The sequence below is a fragment of the Cnephaeus nilssonii genome (assembly GCF_951640355.1).
Source record: "Cnephaeus nilssonii genome assembly, chromosome: 21".
Lineage (NCBI taxonomy): Eukaryota > Metazoa > Chordata > Mammalia > Chiroptera > Vespertilionidae > Cnephaeus > Cnephaeus nilssonii.
This window is the reverse complement of record NC_137092.1, coordinates 20,726,297-20,748,736: the sequence shown is the minus strand read 5'-3', so window position 1 is coordinate 20,748,736 and position 22,440 is coordinate 20,726,297. Positions and strand designations below refer to the sequence as shown.

The following is a 22,440-nucleotide window of genomic DNA, read 5'->3' as shown; positions in this document are numbered from 1 at the left end:
ACATGTATATACATACATATGTACATATGTTCAGCACCTACTCATATATTAGCTTTAAAATTAGGTAGTTTTTTTACTGATTGTTTAAAATCACAAATCCAGGACACTTAAGGAGTTTCAGCATTAGCCTTAACTGAACATTTCATTACCCAAGTCCTTCTTGTCCTTCCTATTGTAGGATAAAATCAGGTGAACCTCTGAGATTCAAGCTATGGCTCAAAAAGATCAAAAGAGCCTACAAATCTAGGTAATGTGTCCAGGACATGCCTTCCCTGTCTCCTCCAGACCTGTCTAACCTATTTGCCCACCCTCATTTCTGAAGTGTGTCCAGCTCTATCTTGCTGACTATTTCATTTCCATTTATCGCCCACCCTCCCCCCGTTTCTCCTTTTCCGTTTCATGCTCTATTTGAAGCCTCGGTAGTATTTGGATAACTCCGTGGGCCGACAGCGGGATGAAATGAAGCATTCAGAGAGGGTCCTGATTGGGGGGAAAAAGTGCACATTCTTTACAATTTAATGATCTTACTGTTCTGATGTATGTGTGCATTTTTTATAGGCAGAAAAATGTGTTTCCCCATCGAGTTGATCACTGAGGACCTGTACCTCCCACTTAGAATGTCAACTTCACTCTTCCTGGCTTTTATGCTGTTCTTCTGGAGCATAGAGAGCAACCATGGTTGAAAGACAACAGCCACTGATAAAACTGTAGCTGAGTCTTTCTCTTGTTAAAGAAGGGTTACCTGTTAAACACACGGAAAGCAACTAAGCTGGTTGAAATGCTGCTGCTGTTGATGATGATATAAATAAAAAGCAGCTACTGATGACTGAAAGATTACTATGACTAAAAACTGTGTTTGGCCCTAGCCACTTTGGCTCAGTGGATGCAGTGTCAGCCCTCAGACTGAAGGGTCCAAGGTTCGATTCTCAGTTGCAGGCTCCATCCCCGGCCCCTTCAGGGCACATGCAGGAGGCAACCAATCAATGTGTCTCCCTCACATCGATGTTTCTCTCTGTCTCACCCCCTCCCTTCCACTCTGTCTAAAAATCAATGGAAAAAATATCCTCGGGTGAGGATTAACAACAAAAACAATTTTAATAAAAAATAAATAAAAACTGTGTTTGGTTATGTACATCCATTCTCTCATTAAATCCTTAAAAAACCCTGTAAGTACTCCTATTTCCTATTATCTTCATTTTGTAAAATAAGAACAGTGATGATCAACACAAATCAGTAATTTGCTTGAGGTCACAGAGCTAATAAATAGCAGAGATAGGATCCAAATTCAGATCGCACTGACCCTGGAATCTGTCATTGAACACTAAGCCAAGAGGTAATCCTGGGACTAAAAAGGCTTTCCTAGCAATGTGACTAAATCATCTTCTTTAGAAGTTTCAGGAAAGTTTTAACTTACAAATTAAACTCAATTCTAAAAATTTTTTTAAATTATATCTTCAAGGAAGACCTGGATTCAGTTCTCTTTGGAGTGAATGGAGAACAAATGACCAAACCCCATCGAGAGGAAGAGAATAAAACTTTGGCCATCCTCCTGACCAAACGTTCTCTAAGTATAACCTTAAGTATTGCCCACTAAGATCATGCCCAAGTAGTATTTGTGCTTGTAATATATCACTGCTTTTTTTTTTTAATTTTCTGGTGGCGATTAATTATTGTATATCACTTCTCTCCATGTTCTTATAGCCAAGTGTTAACTCTTCTTGTTAATTCTACTGAGGTAAAAAATGCAACATAGACTTTAGAGCTGAAAGTCATTCAATATTTTTTTCTTATTTTACAGATGTGGGGTGGGGGGGAAAGGCCCATAGAAATAAACTAATTTCCTCAAGCTTGAAAGTCTTTATACCCAAGAGCCTGGGCTTTGGGGTCATAATGGTTTTAACACCATATACTAGCAATATTCTGAGTCTGTTTCCTCATTTGTAATAGGGGATAATAATATACTGAAATGTATTATTATTATATTATAACAGATTGTATATTATAATATAACTAGAGGCCCAGTGCATGATTTAATCATGCACCTGGTGCACCAGCGGGCTGGCTGTCCGCCAGTGCACCAGGCCTTCCGAAAGCCTCTGGTGCGGCGGAAGCTTTCGAAAGGCCTTGTGCTGGAGCAGACAGCCAGCCAGCTCCCCCGCTTTGGCTTTTGATCGCGGGGGAGCTGGCCGGCTGTCCGCCGGTGCACCAGGCCTTCCAAAAGCCTCCGGCACAGCCATGGCACAGACGCTGAGCTCGCGGCACCAGTGGCGCCGCGAGCTCAGCGTCCTGCTGACCCAATCAGCTACCCTGGCCACCCTGAGTCCCGCCCCCTGCGCCTCCTGCTGGCCCAATCGTGGGCGTAGCGGAGTGATGGTAATTTACATATTACCATTTTATTATGTAGGATGTTATATTATACTATTGTCTTATTCTATAATAAAATATATTCATGCCATTTATTAGCACACATAGAACAAAGGAGGAATCAATATCACCATCATCACTATCACTGACCGAAAAGCACAGAGCCCAGACCTTATGCTTTTAACTCCCTGCCACACAAATGACTTGTGTGTGTGGAGATGGGTCAAATACACACATCTAGCTCCAGGGCCTCCCAGGCCCACCTCCCAAGTTGGATCAGAAATACTCATTGAAAAGGTTTACCAACCAAACATTCATTAAACAGTAAACAATCACAATATAAGACCTAGTTAGTTATTGCATTATTGACCTAGATTTGTGTTTATAGAACTTAAATAGATTTACGTCCTTTGGAAGAGCTGATCCCATGGGCAACCCTCAAAAAGGATGGCTGCTTACAATTACTTTCAAGCAGATCTGACGGCTACCGTTTGGATGGCTTCTTGATGAATGACTTATAGAAAGAGAGCCTAAGTAAAGTTAGAAGGTTGAAATAATTTAGAAGTCAAATTAATTATGGGCCCTAATGAGGTTAACCTAACCTTCACACATAAAGATAACACCCAATGAGAAAAAGGTAGCTATGAGTGTGTGAAAGATAAGCGAGACTATAAAATAATATTTTTGATAAATTTTAAGTTAAACACATTCATTTGAGCTCCCTAGGAAGTCAGGGTAATAAAACAAAGGAGTCATTAATGATGGTGTGTATATGGAAGTAAATTGTATGAGAGAAAATGAAAGGGCTTAAAGGAGAGTGGGTGTATTATAAATGTGAATAAGAAAGAACTGAAACTACCTAAAATTTATGGTTTCTTTGGAGTTACAATTCTGTTTGTTCCTCTATTATCTCCAAAAATATATAGGCCTTAAAGAAACTTAAAAAAATACGCCATGCAAAAATGCTGTTTCACTAATTTTTAAAAGAGTCAAGCATTATTCTGGATTTTCTAAGGAAAGTCAAAATCCCACAAAAAAGTGATAAAAATGTACTTCTCATATGGAAAATAGAAATTGTGCCATTTATAATAATCACTTTCCTGCTTTTTCCCACTTAGTGTTGATTGTATAGTGAATGTTTTCAATATTCTTCCAAACATCGTTAATGGTAGCAGGATATTTCATGATATGGCTGTACCATCATATGGCTGCACTAGATAATGGCCATTTATTTTTGCTTTATTAATTTTTTCTGCCCTTCAACATTCACTTACACCTTCCTCAATTTTCCTCTGGGGAATCCATGGTCTTTGGGTGATGCTGACTCCACTCATGACTTTAAGGTCAGAGTACTTGACCCAGGATTGAGCCATAGCATCTCCCTGATCTCAGGAATTAGACTGAGTGTGGGCAGCACCACCCTCAAATTGCAGGAAGAGGGGCAAGGAATACAGGGTCAGGAGAAAGCCCCTACCTGTACCCATGTCCCCTTCCACGCTGTTTCTAGGAGAAATAACACCCATGAGCGAGGGAACATGGAGGCTGTGTGCTCCTTGAGGCTGGGGACTAGGTCTTATTCATACGAGATCTTCACTCCCAACCCAGTGACGGGCACAGAGCGGACTGCCAGCTGCAGCTGTGCCATTGGACATCCCCCACGTGGAATGGAATGAAGTTTAAACAGGTTGGATGGAAGGAGAAGTCAGATCCAGCACTTAGACTTCTTTTCTCTTGAAACAATGTTCAATAGACTTGAGGAAAAGCAGAAAGGGAAGAAACCTGGCTGATATGTGCATCATTGTTTTCTACTTTGAAAAAGAAATGAACAAAAAGTAATACCCAGGACATGGATTAAACCTCATAGTTTATGAAATGCTCTCAGGACATTATCCACTTTCAGCCTCAAAACAACACTGTTGGATAGAAATAATTACTATGCCTCACACTGTGGATGCAAACGTTGAGACATGGGGGAATTAAGAACATGGTTCAGGATCATGCAAACAGCAAGTTGCAAATCTGACCATCAGGTGGGAGTTTCCAGTGCTCACAGACCTGCATCAAATCAGCATGTGCCCACTGGGTCTGGATTGATCTCCCTGCCTGCTTTTCTGTTTCTTCTCCTCATGCCCACATGCCCTAGAAAGAAGCTGAGGGCCCCATTTATACAACTCTGGGCTCTTTCCACCAAGCAAGAAACAAGGCTGACACAGTTCGTTGCGTAAACACCAGTGGCAAGTGACAGTGATTTACGCCTGACCTGCAAACTTCTGATTACCAACCAGCCGCCTGCTATGTAAACAGGTATAAACTAAGATTTAAACCAGTTTACACGGGGCAGTAAATAACTTAATTTCTCCTCAACACAACGCTTGCGGCACTTGCAAATGTAAATGTTTAAGCCAAAAAAACGATGCCGACGCTGTGATGTAAGCTTCCAGTTTCTCGATTCATTGGAAAAATTGTGCCAATGAATGCCCCTTGTGTGCTCCCGCCTGGGGTGGAGATGCAGGGTCGGGCAGAAATCCCACAGTTCTGGGGGGAGTCTCATTGGGCCCAAGAGCTAGAAACAATCCTGCCACCCTTAGTTTTACCTGGTCCTGAGACTTTTCTCTCCCCCTCAATTATTCTTCACCGCACAGCTCTGCAGACACCTGAGTGGGGTGCAAGTATGTGAAAATGGAGGTAAGAAGAGACTAGAGGAAGCAGCCTCAGCTCCCTGTGATACCATCCTCACTCGAGAGTGACCAGGGCACTCACTGCCTGTCAACATGTGCCTATGCAAATTGACCTAGATCCTATGAAAATCATATGCAAATGTATTTTCCATTGTCAAAAACTGTTGACTATACCTGCCAGAGTCCACTGAACCAGAATGCTGGCGCCTATGAATTTTTCATCAGAATTATTCATATTCTATTCAACCTGGCTCTTGCCTCCTCAAACTGGGAGGACAAGGAATGGGATGGCCTCTCCACCTCTCATAGGCAAGTCTGATCTGAGATTTTCCTGCCGTGGAAAATCCACCCCATATTAAGAAGGCTGGGTATTGCCTTGGCCAGTGTGCTCAGTGGTTAGAGTGTAGGCCCACACACCAAAGGATTCACAGGTTTGATTCCCAGTCTAGGACATATATCTGAGTTGCAGGTTTGATCCCTGGCCCAGGTGAGGGAGCATGAAGGAGGCAATCAATCATTGTGTCTCTCTCACATTGATGTTTTTCTCTCTCTCTCCACCCCTCCTTTCTTCCCTTCTGCTCTCTAAAAAAAAAAAAAACACAAAACAAAACAAAACAAAACAAAAATACCTACTCTAGTCAGACTTCTAATAAAGTCCTGGATAAGAAATAAATTTTATTTTCTCCTGTATTGGCGTAATTTATAGTAGCGAAAGCATAGCTACTATTTACTGAGTACAAGGATTTTCTTTTTTTGAAAGTTTTCTGTTTGTTAAGAAAACAGTTCTTTTTCTGAAATCATTTATTGAGCAATTGGCACAAGGCAGGCACTGGGCTGGACATGTGCTATCTCGTTTAATCCTAACCCAACACTGTGATGTGGGCAGTATCCTCAATTTACAAAGAAAGTTAAGTAACTCGATTGGGTTTGGTCAGCTGATAAAAAGGGGGGTGACTGGGACATGGGCCCAGCATGACTGTCTTCAAAGCCCTCCCTCTTCAACTTGCTGGGAGCTTTTGTGTTTTGGTTGCCATGCCGTCAGAAGACAGGCACTAGACATCGGGGTCTCAGAGTGTGTTCACAAGAGCCCAGGAAGAAAAAAGCAGAGAGGCTATAATGACAAGACTAATAACTAATACGTATTGAGTTTTATGCTCTAAAAATAAATTTACTGAACCTTATGTTTTATACATATTAATCTAGTCCCCACATAGATATTATTACTTCTATCTTCATTTTATAGAGGAGAAAGACTGAGGCACAGAATAAAAAAACAAAAACTTCCCTGCATCACACAGCAAATAAGTATCTAAACTGGGGAGTGGCCAGGCAGTTTCTTTCAGAGTCTCAACCGTAAGTCCTGACTGTCCTGATGAGGACGTTCCCACACTCAGAATGACACTTGGGAAGCTCCTAACACTTACTTTAAAGGAAAGTGATCATTAGGGCAGAGATCTTTTCAAAAGCTCCCAGGTGGCCCTGGCAGGTTTGGCTCAGTGGACAGAGCGTCGGCCTGTGGACTGAAGGGTCCTGGGTTTGATTTCAGCCAAGGGCACATGCCCAGGTTGTGGGCTCGATCCCCAGTGTGGGCATGCAGGAGGCAGTCAATCGATGATCTCTCTCATCATTGATGTTTTTATCTCTCTCTTTCTCTTCCTCTCTGGAATCAAAATATATATATATTTTTTTAAAAAGCACTCAGGTGAAACTCTATGGGATCTCCTATGGGAAAGAATATATCTTCAGAAAGCACACCTGGTTAACCTGCCTGTCATAATTACACAAACAAAATAAGCACTGAACAACTCAGAAGCTCTTACTACTACGTACTCCCAAAACAATGGTCTGAGATTTACAGGAGGGAACAGGAGCAAGGTATGGGGTAGAGAGAACTGCGAAGACCAGAGGCAATCCAACTTACTTCCTGACTTTACTCTCTGCACTTTCCACCACGTAGTACCCAGGTTTGCATTCATATCTGCAGGCGGAGCCCACGTCATGGTGGCCCTGGAGGCAGTGTGGCAGGAGCAGGTTGGCATTGGGGATCGCAGGGGGAGTGTCGCACTCCAACTTGCAGTAGGCTTCAGGGAGAGACCAGAGCCCATCCTCAAGGCAGGTCAGCCACGGGCTCAGTCCTGACTCCAGGAAAGAGAAGAACAGGTGCTCAGAACAGAGAGTGCAAAAATACCACAGCAGAAAGAACCGAAACCTGTCAATGTATTGGCATTCTTGGAAAGGACATTATTCTTTGTTGGGCAACTTCTCTGAAAACTTGGGACAAATGTTTCTCCTATATTTATTACCCACAGAACATCCAATGTGACCTATTATACAGAATAGAGGTCAGTTAACTATTCCCTGACAGTATCATGGGAAGCATTATAATAATAATGGATTACCTTCCTATAGTGCTTATTATAAGTCAGTCGTTGCTGTAAGCACTTTACATGTAGTAATTCATGTAAACTTCAAACATCAAAAACCCTATGAAATTGATCTCATTATTATCCCCTAATTTAGGGATGAGGAAATTGGGTTTAGGTAACTTGCCCGAACTAGTAAGAGACACAGGCAGGGACTGAACTCAGGCGGTTTGGCTGTAGAGTTCTGTGCTTAAACACCACACCATGTGCCTACTAGAAGGCACGGTTTCTCCAAGTTGCAATCCATGAACTTCTCATGGTCCCATCACCAGCCCATCCCTGACCTTCTACATCAGAACCTGTCAGCATGGGGCTCAGGGAGCTGCATTTGTAACAAGCCATTGTTAGGCACAGGGAAGTGTAGGAAGAGGTAAGGAGCAGGTGTGGGGTCAGGTAGAGCCCGTTTTCCTCCCCATCTTCATCTGTGACTAGCAGTAGAACCAGGAACAAATCTTATAACTGCATTCTCATCTATGAACCAGAACTAAAAGCATCACACCCATAGGATGGGTGTAAATATTAAATTTTAAAATGTGCATGAAAAAGTGTAGCTTTCTCCTTAATATTATCAGGACACTGCTGGTTGGCTTGACTCCGGAGGACATACAATCGAATAAAAACAGAAGAACGCCTTAGTTTCTCTCTGTAAGGAGATCCTGAGCCAGGGATCCTTCCTGGTCATTGGAAAGAGTGATGTTGCCTTTGCTGGTGTTATCAGAAGAGGGTGGTCCAGCAGAGCACATGGGAAGAGGATTGGGGTGAAGGGAAGATTCTCAAAGTACCCTCAAGGAGAGAGGGACTGAAGGGACCCTGCACCCAGGGCCTGGTCGGCTGAACAATACCTTGAAGCTTGGCTGGTGGGACACAGGAGATGGAGCAACGTTGCAGAAAGCTGGTTCCCTCTGGGCAGGAGAAGGTTGCGTAATTCACCAGAGCTGGGTCGGGAAAGCCACAATCGAGGGGCATACACCTCACTGCCCGGTCCCAGTGCCCTGAGGAGCACGTGAGCAGAATGTCCTTCTAGAAACAGAGAATTTTCCTCTGTCAAGGTCACATCAAAACATTTATCAAAAAATCTTCCGGGTGATTATTTGTGCAGACATTCAAAACAGGTACAAATTGTTTTGCCTTTCTCCATCTTTGTATTAACATACAGCCTCCCAACCTGATGCTGATGGAAGGCACCTGTTTGTGTAAGAGAACCACTGAATGGGGATGCTCCACCAGGCCAGCTGTGGGCTGCCCTCCACGTATGCCTCCTGCTCCACTCTCCACCCTCCCCTACCTGCTTGATGCCCAGGGACACTGGCCCTTGTGCATCTCAGGCCTCTGACCAGGACACTGGCAGATTAGCGAGGGAGGAGGGAAAGAGAGGTCAAGGTGCTGATTCTCCTTCTCCCTCCCTAGAGGGTTACTGCAGTTTTGCTCCACCCTTCAGCAGCCCTCTCTGCACAGCTCCTCCGCTCTCTTCCTGCGGGTTCTCTAACTGCTCCCTAACAGCTCCTTCCCCCTGGGAGACTGCACCGTCCCTCTGTACTTTCCCTATACCCTGCTGCTACTTTTGCAAGTAGTCCCTTTCTTAAATCCTCTGTAATTGCCCACTTCTGAGCATGTCATCTGTTTCCTGCTGGGACCCTTACTGATAAGGCAACTGATAAAGCTACTGAACATTGTCATGTCAGTTGAGGATGGTGCACAGTATCTAAGAACAGTTGAGAATTAATATTATCAGGAAACTTCTCTGATAATTCCTATCAGGCACTTTCCAAACCTTGTGGTTCAGCTTCAAAGGTTCCAGCCCTCTCCTTGGGCATCGGCTCTGCAGGGTAGCCCTAGAGTTTATCATCCCCAAGTAAATGAAGAGACACTGATTGAGCACCTGGAAGGCCAGGCTCTGTACTAGATTTGGGTAAAAACACCCTCAAGGATCAAAATCTACCAGCAGAACAAATCATAGGTTGGTCCAGTGGCTCAGAAAACACCTGAAGGAGAAAGAATGGAAAGAAGGAGGAGGAAGGAGGTACAGGAGGAAAATGGAGAAATACACTTTTATTGGTTATATCCTACCCACTTCCAAGATGAATCGAGAGAATATAATCCAAAGAATGCAAACAATGAAAGAAGTAGGAAATGGGGACCATAAAGAAAGGAAATATATAAAAACAACAGCAATGTCATATACACGGACTTGTTCTATGGTGGTGAGGCAGCACAAAGGGGTGAGAGGAGGGACTGCCCATCCTTGGGCAAGAGGGACAGTGTGAGGAGGGAGGTGACACAGGAATTGGCCTTTGAGCGATGAGCTGGACTTCCCAGCAGCAGAGGGGGAGAGGGAGAAGAGAAAAAAGTGTTTGGAGTGAGGGGAACAGACTGAACAAGGCCTGAGAGACCTGGGAGCTCAGGGCATGTTTGGGAAAAAACACAGCTGACACTCTAGCCAAAGGGTTACCAAAGGCCAAAGAGAGCGAGTGGGAGGGATGATTTTGGGGCTCAGCCAGGAGCCCACAGTGACCAAAGCCAAAGGTAAAATGACTAGTGAAAGCACCTGTCACCCCTGACACCCACTCCTGGCTACCAGCTCCGCCCTGCTTCCCAATGTTTCCCTGTTGCCTGCCAGGAGGACCCAATTCAAAGCCAGACACATTTTTCTGTTTAGTTTCAGTTCTTGTGTCAACAAAAAGCAAATATCCCCACTGTCTTGTGATCACGAGCCGGGATTGTATAATTTCCACAGTGGGGCCGGCCTGTGTGTGTGTGTGGGGGGGAGGGGGGGGGGCGGGAGAGGCTGGCTGGAGAGCTGACTCCACCATATGGTTGGTGAAGGGCGAGCTCCCAACCCAGATGCTGTCCCTCACACACTACAACCTGGACGCCTGGCTCAAACCACAATGATCACTCAAAGAATATCTCCCAAACTCTGCATATATTGCCTGGTTTTTCTCCTGGCTTCATTAAGTACTGTCTATGTTTGTTTTGAATTTGCTCTTAATTTTAATAACTTGCAAAGCCTGTCTTCTCTTCTCTCCCCTTCCTTACCTATCACAAAAATGTATCCAATCCTTACATCTTTTTTTATTGTTGTTGTTGATCTTTTCATTTTTTCTCTTTTCTAGAGCAAGTTAAGCTGGGTTAAGAACGGGTGGGTGATAAGAGCATCATATCACCAAGGCATCATAGACCAAGGATAGTCTCAAGATATATTGAAACTGTTTCTCTCTAGGCAGATCCTAAACCACCCGAAGCCAATGACTATGTCTCTAAATTCTGACTGTCCCTAAGCAAGTGAATTCTCCATTGACCCACAACCTGCTGGCAGTCAACTGGTACAAAATAAAAACAAAAAGTCCTTTCTTCCAAACCATTGAAATCTGACTGCCCATCACACTCCCACCCTTTCCTCCTCACACCGCATCTCTCCAGGTCTCTCCTAGGGCACTGTTATCTTTGGCCTACTGCCTTCTTTCTCTATCTCATATTATGGTTATGTCTTAATGGTTGATTTCAAGTTTAAATTTCTCTGCAGCGTACCAAAAGCTCTATAAAGAAAAAGTGGAAAATAACATTTTTCATTGAGAAGATAGCATCATGCTCATAATAATGGTAGCTTAATGGAGTGCTCTGTGCCTACCATTCTGCTAGCAGCTTTAAAACTATTTCCAATCAGTCATCATAATAACAAAGTGACATAAAATCTTCTGTTCTAATTATTTTAAAAATGTGAAAACAAACTTAAAGAGGTTAGTTCCTTTTGTTTGTTGGTCTTACCTGAAATTACACATCTATTAAACAGTGGAGCCAAAATTTCATTCCAGATCTGTCTTCTAAGCTATGCTCTTACCTCCATGTCACCTTGAAATCCTGGAAAGGGTGATGTGGTAGCTTGTAGAAATTTGGACAATTCCGTCAAGGCTAGAATCATGACATAATCCCCACTCCAGTAACTGAGGGAAGGAAGTCAGCTCTTTTTCTCCAGCCTTCTTGTAAGAGGACTGGGGGGTCAGACCATGGACCACAGATAAGCGGCTGCCCCCATCTTGCCTGCATACTGTGGACAAGGCTCAACTATGGCATCTCATTTTGAAGGCCAAAGAAGAGGGAGAAGAATGGAACAGGCATTCCTACCTACTGCCCATCTGGAGAAAAATTGACACCCGGGTATGGGAACAGCACTGGCTCTTAGACACCTGCACTTCTGTAAAGCCTTGCTTCACCTGGCTTGCTGGAGTCCTCATTTTTCCTTTCATCTGATCAACAAGCACCTGCCCTTCCTTGATGGGGCCAGGGAGAGGAACATGAAGACCTTCTCTCCCCAGGAGTTTGGTCCTGATGACCACGGGTTCCCAACTCACCTGCATGGGCTTGAGGTACTGCCCACTGCTGGCCTGAAGGGCAAACCCCCTTTGGCAGGTGATAGCGCACTTCATGTGACTTGGCCCCACAGAGGTACAGTTCACCACATCCGTGTGCTCCAGCAGCAGTGGCGCACAGCTGCTCTGCTCCCCACAGGGCCGGTGGACACAGCTGAAGTGACAGAAAGAGAAGCATCTTAGACCAGCAAGGTATTTTCTTGCTCTTGGTGCTATTGGCAGTGATGCTAAATATTAGCCAAAATGACTACAGTGAATTTCATCATTATCAACTTGCTTTATTTTTCCTTGAATTGTGTTAGTGTTCAGTAACTTTTTTAAGAAGGTGAAAAATAAAATGTCTTTGACTATGTACATAATGCCTTGAAATAATTGAGAATTGAGTTTAAAAGCACTGGTCCAAAAGAGATGAATTTGATCTGAACGTGCTAAAGTTGCTGCTTGTAATCCTATGCCCATGGGACTGAAGTTATATGGCAGTGACATTCTCACTTCTTTTACCTATACTTTTTAAGTATAGGGTGAAGGGATTGGAGTTGTGTGATATAAAGAAAGCCTTTAAGCTCTGGTTATTCCCTGCAATGTTGTGGTACACCTCATACACTCCATGGATCCCCAACAGAGGGAGAACTAAATGAGTTGGGGGAAGGGGTTGTTAATTGTCAGCGGGAATCCCCCAACCCAACTCTAATAATTGCACATGCAGTACAGGAAATACATCTTTGTCTCTGAGTCTCTATTCAGTCTCTCAGGATAAGGTATCGGAAACCTGACTGTCCATGGAACCAGATCAGAACACCTCATTAGTGATGCTAAAAAACTCCAAGTTCCATAGATGCTACATGCCCTGATGTCCACAAAACGTATTTCTTCAACGTGTTAAGTGGAAAGTACTGGAAAACAGAGTCATTAACGGTTGTGGTTCATGTCAGTTTCTGCCAAGAAATTAATGTGAAATAGCACATGCTATTTTTCAACAACTCCATCCAATTATGCCATGTCATCATTGAGGACAAATCGGTGCTGAGATACGACACAAAACAAACCCTGTGAATGAGCTTCCTTCCATGAGGATGGGGTTCCATTAACTACAGTTGCTATAACTACCAGTGGGCAAAGTCTGTCCAGCATTGGCAGAAGGGAGGAAGAGTGAGACAGGGGAGCACAGACCAGGGGGAAAGTGACATGAAATAAAACCAAGACCAAAAAAATATAAACCACCAAACCCAGACCTGTTTATGAAGTGAGAAATGGTTTTAGGGCAGCTGCTGCAGATTCTTTCACTAGCTTATATTTCCATGTGCTTCCTTTTTAAGGAATTTGTTTTATGAGGACGGTGTTTGTCAGGTCGTTAGCTTCTGATGGCATCTGGTACCAATTGTAGACTTTTCTCCCTCACACCTCAACCCCAAAGCCCTTCTGTATTTCTCTTCCACTACAAACACCACTCTTCTGAGTGAAGATGTGTTCTCCGTTTTCCCACCGCCCGCACATGCTCCTCTCCACCTAAAGCTACATAAGTTCCAATATCATAAAGATAATGCTAATAGTAAAAAATAGTCTTTAAAACTTCTCAAAAAGCATTCTTCTTAGGGTCTTTGGACATGTGTTAACGGCAGGGGCAACCATGAAACCTTACAATACCCCAAGGGAGGGGGGGAGTTTGGTATTTATCTTGGTCTGACATATAAGGAAACTAAAGCTGTTTGGAGACTGGCTGCAGGCCACACAGCGAGTAGGAGGAAAATCCTCAGGCTGGATCTCAGAGCCCTCACTCTGGGGCCAGCCTAGACCACGAGGCCATCTCCCTGGGGGTGAGGCTGCTTCCCTATTGCTTTCTTCTCAATTCAAAAGCTAGCAGTACAGGCAAGGTAAGCCAAGGAGCGCCTCAGCAGGGTCGCCAGGGGGAAAGTATAGAATATTTAACAGTACACCTCCCTTTTGAGCAGTTTTCTCTTAAATGAGAGCAAATGGAATTGGCCACATTTGCCCAGCATCCATGGACTGCAGGGTGCCTTGCTCAGTGTGTTTCCTCCTTTGGCAATAGAGCCTCAACCTTCCACCCACTTTTTCCAGATCTTTCCTCACACCTCATCACAACGTGTTCTTAGGTAAGTATATGATGAACCCAGTCAGATGTGATTCACAGGTATTTCCATTTTAACAGGAGACAAGTTTTAAGCCAAAGGAATGAGTTTCTCATGATGGAATTTTGAGTCAGGAGGGCCTTAGAAATCACACTCCTCTGTAGACGGCCACCTACTGTGATCCTAGCTTTGCTTTTTGCCTCTCCACTTCTCTGGATAAGCTTCCCCTCTCTCTTCTGTTCTCACTCCCCAAAGTCATTATATGTGAGGGTTTAAAAAACGCTTTCAACTGAAGAATCCCTGTTTCAAATGTATTAACCCTAGGCTGTCCTGCTCTTAAACATCAGCTGCTTGTGGTCATCCAAGCCTAAACCCAGCACTGTCCTGCCATGATGACTGGTGGTTTTCCTTTGTTGGTTGGGTCTGTGAGTGCCGCCTGTTCTTGGGAAGCCTCTGGTGGCACAGTTCCATAAAGGGGTGACCTGTGTATGCCATGAGGCAGGCTTTGTCAACCATAGTTGTACACGTCACTCAGGAAATGTTAAAAAATATATGGATGCTCAGACTTTGTCCCTTGGAGGTTTTCATTCTATAGGCCTGTGGTGGGATCCTGGCATCCATGAGTTTTTGTTTCAGACTTTTGATGCTCACCAGGAGTAAAATGCAGCACCAGAAAGGCCTGGATGTGTGTAACCTGAAAGATGTCAATACATCTATAGGCGAAGACTATAAAATGACAGGGCTTATTCCAGGAGAAACTGGCCCCACTGCTCAACCATTATGCTCTCATGTATTAAGCACAAATTATCACATAGAGGCCACCAGATAGATCAAAAGCAGAAGACATTCCCCTGCTCTGAAGAAACTTTCAATACAGCAGGAGAGAGAAAATAATTAAACTATTTGTTACTGATTATACATTCATGGCCATTCCAGAGAACATTTTATCATTGGATAGGACTTGACATCAATGAATGTATAGGACTGGGGAAAGCCAGAGAGATAATACCCTGAAATGTTACCTCTGATGCTGTACAGACAGAACCCAGGGCAAGACAGCACTCTCAAAACCTAGGCAAAATCACCATTTGCTCCCTACCACTGAGAACTGATGGGTTTTTGTGGGTTTGTTTGTTTGTTTGTTCTTACTGACGAAAATTCAATATGTTTGGGTCTCTTAAATTTTGACTAACAAATTTGGAGAATTTATACTGAAGGAAGTCAACATCTATATTTAAAGAAAGACTAAGAGTACGTTCCTAAAGTTCTCCCCTGCCGTCCAGGGGTGGGTGAGGAACAGGGTGAGACACCAGAAAGCAGGTAATATTCTCTGCAGAAGGAGTGGACAGACTCACTAACAAATCTATCTTGAGCTGTCCCCCAGGGTATGCCAAACCAGGCACGTTCTTTCAGTTTTCCATCCCTTGAGGCCACTAGAGAGAAGTTGGCATAGCTTTCAGCCAAGGCCCACATTTGGGAAGCTGGGTAATTCCTATGAATGGTCAAAGGGCTGGCTGTTCTGTCCACAGTTTCTTCACAGCTTTGGCTCAAGGTTCTCCTAAGGAGCTGAGCCACCCTGAAAGTTCAGGAGGGTATGACAATATTCCAGAGTAAATCAGAATCAAGCTACATTTCTCCCAGGTGAGGATTGATGGAAGATTATGAATTAAGACCCAATTTCTTAAATATATAACTGCTGGTGGAGGTGGGGGAGGGAAGAGTAACCTTCAGCAATGATCTTAAAGAAACCATAGCATGTTTAAACTTAAATGGACCTTAAAGGCAATTCAACCAAAATTCCTCTTTTTAAAGATAAACTGAGAGAAAAAGAAATGATGAGTTATTCTAGATCTTTCTACTGCACTAAGACTACAATATAATAACCAAAAAAAAGCATTTAATTAAACTTTGGCTCAAAATCAGGATGACATCAACTTATGAAATTTTTCTAGTCAATATCCTGCCCTCCCTCAGGCAGCCAGAGAAAGCTGACCACAATTTGATGTCTGGACTCCAGGCTAGCTTAGGAGAAACCAGCTGGCATCTGCACCACACTTTTTAAGGAAGAGCATGGTATGATGCAGAAAGCATCAAACCCATGTGAGCTAGGGTCAGGTCTTGGCTTGCTGGTGCTTATCTCTACGACCTTGGGTAAATCTCTTAACTATTCTGGCCCTCTGTCTGCAAATTTGTAAAATGACAGGGTTGAACTAGGTTCTCTTGAAGGTCCCTTCCAGCTCTAGCATGATATTTAATTTCATAGATGAGGTGATGGTGGTATTGGGGTGGGAGTACAGAAAACCGTGAGTGGGCAGGATGTGGTGGAGAACCCGAAAAGGAGTTTCGCACGATCTTTCTTGCCCAGTGTAAGTTTCTACTCAATGTCCCTACTTTTCAGTTGTTTAACACTGAACACAAGTTAAACACAAGATTGCAATTCCTTTATCCAAGAAGTGCCACCATTGACCAAAGAGCTATGCCAGTAGTTTTGGTAGAAATAGCTCTTTTAAGGTTAAATAGTAAAAGAGGATCAGATATCTCTCCATTCCTCCACTGTGTTTTATTGATTCTTACTGAAATAAGAGGGTGTGGGCTAAAAAGGAATGTATGCTCTGGATTTGGCAGCAGATGGTGGACAGAATGTGGAGTGGACTGGAAGAGACGGAGTCCTCATTAATCTTCTCACCCCCAACAGCAAAACCAAATAATAATGATAGCATCCATCCTTAGAGAGATTTGCTGTTTCTCCAAACCAGTGCAAAAGGAGATGGCCTCTGCTTTGGCTCCCCATTCTGCCTCCTCCTTACTCTGGCCCTGTCTTTGTGTAGGACAAGGACTATCAGCCTCCTTAGGCAGAACAATGCTGGTACTTTGAGGAGTCTCACTCAAGGATCATACCAACTGGGAAGGGAAAATTAATTCAAGTTCTTTGAAGATTCTCATCTGAGAGCAACAGAAGACTCTCAGTAGGAGCTCTTAGTCTTCCCTCATGACAGAAATGATGAATTATTGCACAAAGCAGACTTCTCTTTTCATTCCTGTATCCCAGGAAAGTGGAGGTTTCTCCTGCCTCTATTGAAGTCTCTACCCCGAAGTTGGCCCCTCAAAATATCCCTGTTGGGAGATGTCCATCTCTTTCTAGAATGTGACCTGTTTGTAAGTCCAGGACTGGACTCTGGTGGCCCCAGTACTGGGTAATTTGCTTTGCTCACTTCTAATTCTGGGCCCAGTTTTTTACCATGCTTGGTTGTAACACTAGCAGTCCCATCCAAATGCCCCCTGTCCTTCTAAAGAGAAACAGATTTATATCACCCAGCCAAAAGCACTCTCTTTCAAAAGCCCTGTGTCACCAAGTTTCAGAGCCCATGATGTTAATGTAGATTATAAAATATGTGGAATACCAAAGGAAGAGTCAAAACAATCGCTGGCTAACCCCCAGGGAATGTGCTTCCTAGCATGCCCCAGGGAAGCAGAATTGCCTATCAGAAACAATCGCAATTACTTTATATACACACTTTTTCCTGCAGTTTGCAAGGGCAGCAACGCTTTCCACACAGAGCATTTTCTATGATCACTGCAGCCCCCACCTGACTGCACTGAGGACTCCCCACTACCTGTATTCATCCCTGGGTATCAATTAAACTATTAGTTCAGTAGTGACACTTCCCCAGCCACATTCATCAGCCAAGCCTAGGGAATTGTGAAAGGTGGAGTTAAGTGAGGGAACACACAGTCCTGTGAATAAAGTTGAATGGGCAGGAGCTTCTATTTGTGCTGTTGCTAGAACAGTACCTATGGGGCAGAAAGAAGGGGTAGTTGGCTTCTCATCAACAATGTGTAAGTTGAGGGCTTGATGATTTGCAAGCCAGCACCTTGAAGGAGCTCCAAATTTACCTATAAAAGTAGAATCTAAAACACATGCAGGGCCCCTTTGGGACTCTCCCTCTCCTCCTTGGCTTCCTTTCCCCATAAAGTTTCTGGACTCCCCAACAGAAGCTTCCCGTTGTTCCCATCATCTTGTAATCCCAGAATTTGTCAGTCCTCAACTGACATCAGATTTGGAAGATTACTCCCTTCTGTCCTTTTGGTCTTCCTGGCACTCCAAGCCTTGCAACATCAATGGCTCACTTGCTTATGGAGAAATGAAGGCACCGGGAAGGGAAAGGACAATCCTAAAAGCATGTGGTGAAACTAGATGGTGTAGCCAAAAGCAAAAGGCAGGGGTCTGGGCACTGGGCTTGCTGCCACCCCATCACCACACTTCCTCCGCCTCCATGGTTATGGCTACACAGAACCAGACACAGCCCAAGCTGTTCCAAACAGAACTTATGGTCAAACCTGTCAACAGTGTCTGTCTCCTTGGCAGGCTGGCAAAATGACAGAACCCTAGAAATGTTTTTTTGTTTTTGTCTTCTGTGCTCTCTCCACCAGCTGCCAGGAAAAGAGGCCACAAGGACAGGCTAGATCTGAGCAAAACTGGAAAGCAGATGGCATTTTAAACTCATCTCTGTCCAGCATCACTTTCTCTGCTTCTGTTCCCTTAAACTGCCCAATGCCTACACTAGGTTGCATTCCAGCACGGTCCTGGTTTGCTTTTGAATTGTCAAGGTCTACAAGAGAATATCCCTGGTATAAATAGTTGATAATGACTTAGAACATTTCTATTTCTATCAAAAAAGTTATCTGCAATTTTAAAGAGGCCTGCACAGATGGTCCAGACTTGAAGGAAAAAAACCTCCTAATTTCTGAAACTGAGATAAGGCATTAGAAAGTCACTGTTTCAAAGTCATTGTATTGAAACCAGCCAATTCCTTAGAGGGAGACACCAACCCCAAGTCTCCAAAAACTGTCTGTGCCTGTTCCTAGCTTTCCACTCAAAAGCTGTCACTCAACTGGTTCTTAGAATGTATCCCACTAGGAGCCATCTCAGATAAGATAACACTTTAATAAAGGCTATTTCTATAATAATCTAGTCATAGTCTAATAATTGCCTAAATGAGATCGTGTCCATGACCTTTTTTTTTGTTGTTGTTCCTCTATAACCCCATGAGAGCAAATAGTTGAAAAGACTCAAAAAGCTCACTCACTGTGCCTCCCCAAGCAGACCCATCATCCACCAGGCCATCCATCATGGGCGAGGACACTCTGAATCCTCTTCAGTGAATTCTCCTCCTTCCCCCCTATTGTATGGACAAGTCATTCTGGGAAAAGGAAGTTGGGCAAGAAACCCAGGGAACAACTGAGCAGCTATAATTCTTTCCTTGCTTAAGAAACAAAAACAGATTCAACGTTAATTTGCTAAACTACTTTGGGGAAGAAGATAATCAAATGAGTAGAAATGCAATACATATTTCACTTCTACAGTGGCTTTCCCAGCAGCAAGAGAGAACACTTCCCATCATCCCAGAGCATTCAAAGGAAATCCTCTCCTAAAAACAAAAGGCGAAGAACCAGCAAATGAGCAAATGTTTTAACATGTAGTCCCTAGCAAAAGGAAGGAGCCCTTCACTTTGGGAGGCTATCAAGAGGGAGGTAATCTGAATGTTCTACATGGGACAAGTCGGGGAGGAGAGGCCTGGCAGGGCATAGCAGCCTGATCCAGGCAAAGGAGGAAGGGAAATTGCTGGCATTTCAACTCTGAGCTCCCAATAATTGAAGCACAATAGGAACTGGTAAAGCAGCAGCAATGAGGGTTATAGGGAATAATGAAGCATAAAGCAAAATGACAGATAATAGAGATGGAATGATCCTGTTACCAAGACCAGGCTCACACACTGATTATAGCAGGGAAGGAATGCCAAGGCACTGAGCTGTGTTCTGGCCACAGGCCTCTGGACTGCGACTCAGAAGCCTTACAATCCAGCCCCAGCCCTACCCCTGAACTACAGCATAAGCAAGAAGGGACATTTTCATGCCTGAGCCCCAACATCTCCCAAGTGGAAAGGTCTACAAGAGAATACTTCCTCCCCCAAATTCTCTGGAATTCCTAAAGTCACAGAAAGGAAGTTCTATGGGAAAGTTGCTTTCCTTTCTACCACATCCCTCCACCCCCAACCAAAATCTATAGTGCCTTTCCCAGCAGCAAGCTCCTGTGGTTTCTCCATGTACAATGGAAGGTGACCCAGAAATCCTCTGTCCTTGACTGAGGGATACAGAGGCTCTGTCTTCTCAGCCAGAAGATCCACCTTTTCAAGAAGACCTTTCTCAGGCTAAAGACATCTTTTGTGGCTCATCACATGGGTTCCATGTAAGAGGGCTCTGAAGAGGCAAGGCAGGTGGGGTAAGTCAGCCTCAGACGACATTAACCCTGCATGTTACTCTAGTTCATACATTGCCAACGGAAAATTATTAAGTTCTTGGTGATCGCTAATTGTTGTTGCTTTCCTAAGTATTATTTATTTTTTGCAGTCCCTGCTTCAGGAAACAGAACTTGAAGAACAGAGAAAGCAACAGTGCCTAAACGAACGTACATGCATGGAAACTTTGAGCATCCAAACCAAACCAGATCTACATTATGCTTTGATTATTCAGTTTTTAAATTACAGATCCTCTTCTCTGCACCAGCAAAAAAAACCCCAAACAAACATAAACAAAACGAACAAAAAAACACACAACATAGCAGGTATGTTAATAATGTCTACGTGCATTTTTATGTTACATATACAAGCGTCAGAAGCTGAACGCCAATATTATCATTATTATGATGTCCACAGTGATAGCCTAATAGTAGGGTTTTTAATGTATAATGTAAATTTGTTTAAAAGTTGTTGCCTTTAATATAGAATCATACAAGAGCACACTGTGTGTGTTTGTTATCTTCTTCTTGACTCAGAGTCAATTGTTCCCTAGGTTCCTAGCCTTGTGGTCGGCAAACTGCGGCTCGCGAGCCACATGCAGCTCTTTGGCCCCTTGAGTGTGGCTCTTCCACAAAATACCACGGCCTAGGCAAGTCTATTTGAAGAAGTGGCATTAGAAGAAGTTTAAGTTTAAAACATTTGGCTCTCAAAAGAAATTTCAATCGTTGTACTGTTGATATTTGGCTCTGTTGACTAATGAGTTTGCCGACCACTGTCCTAGCCCAACTTCATTTTCCCAGAATGATTTGTCCATTAATTATGGGGGAAGGAGGAGAATCCATTGGAGATTTTGATTTTCCTGGCGGGTGATGGATGGCCTGGTGGATGATAGGCCTGCTGGGGGAGGCACAGAGTTTGTGTGTCCATGCTTAGGTTGCTTTAAGTGAATAGGAAAATGAAGATTTATATAGGGAAAGAAAGAGAAGAGGAGAAAATCTGGGGATGATACTACTCTTTCCAAAAACATTTATTTTTTACTTAAAAAAATGGCTTTTTGTTCATCAGTTTATGTTGTTCATTATATTCCATAAATAAGTGAGATCATGTGATATTTATCTTTCTCTGACTGGCTTATTTCACTTAGCATAATGCTCTCCAGTTCCATCCATGCTGTTGCAAATGGTAAGAATTCTTTCTTTTTCGCCGCAGCATACTATTCCATTGTGTAGATGTACCACAGTTTTTTAATCCACTCATCTGCTGATGGGCACTTAGGCTGTTTCCAAATCTTAGCTATGGTGAATTGTGCCATTGTGAACATAGGGGTGCATATATACATAACATAAACTGATGAACAAAAACAGATCCAGAGACAGAGAAGCATCTATCAGACCATGAAACCTCAGAGGGAAGGTAGAGGAGGGTGGGGGTAAGGGGGAGAGATCAACCAAAGGACTTGTATGCATGCATATAAGCATAACCAATGGACACAGACAACAGGAGGGTAAGGGCATGAGTTGGGGGGTGGGAGGGGGAATGGGGGGATAAGGACACATATGTAATACCTTAATCAATAAAGAAAAAATTTTAAAAAGCTTTATAATGGCACTATCATTTAAAAAGTTAAATAATTTTTAAAATTTAGTTATAAAAAATGGATATTAACCTTTTCTAAAAGACTGCCTTACATAAAATGAAACATACACAAACACTCCTTTACACACTAGACCAAAATTGCTAAAACAATTAACTCTTAATTATCTAACATTATGAAAATAGTCATGATGCAGATCCTTTAAAAAATAACCACAATTTTTTATTTTTACATTTTATAATTGTATGATCTTCTAGGAAACAAACTGATATTACTAAATTAAAGTTACATGAATGAATACTATAGTAATTCCAGTTGAGCCACAAGGAATAGAGCTCTGAATGTGGCTCAGGCTTAGGAATAAAGGGGAAATGAAGTTGGGAATAAAATATGGGTAAGGATCACTTACAAAACAAAGGTGGTATATCTAGAGAGTGGAGAATTGAGAGAACATTCCCTGGTAGAAGGTGGCTTGGACAATCTGACCAACCAAGAACGGGGGAAAGTCTATGAGAAGACCTCACTCTGGGAATTACTATTCTTCCCTCGTGCTTTTGTCCCTCATTCGAATTCCTCACATGTCCATTGTGGCCCAGGCTGTGTGGTGAGTTAAAATTACATAAGTATAGTA

General features: G+C 43.2%; 1 protein-coding gene across 2 annotated transcripts in view; it reads right to left on the bottom strand.

Annotated features, from left to right (window-relative positions):
• PAPPA2 (pappalysin 2) overlaps window positions 1-22,440 on the bottom strand; it is a gene marked incomplete at its 5' end in the record, with an annotated part of 212,529 nt that overhangs the window by 56,284 nt on the left and 133,805 nt on the right. Inside the window, 3 exons of one of the 2 annotated variants that reach the window (XM_079762097.1) lie at window positions 6,964-7,177; window positions 8,308-8,485; window positions 11,815-11,986. In XM_079762097.1, coding sequence (XP_079618223.1) covers window positions 6,964-7,177; window positions 8,308-8,485; window positions 11,815-11,986 — 564 coding nt within the window. The remainder of the gene's footprint in view (window positions 1-6,963; window positions 7,178-8,307; window positions 8,486-11,814; window positions 11,987-22,440) is intronic. The other variant, XM_079762098.1, reaches the window with a different exon arrangement.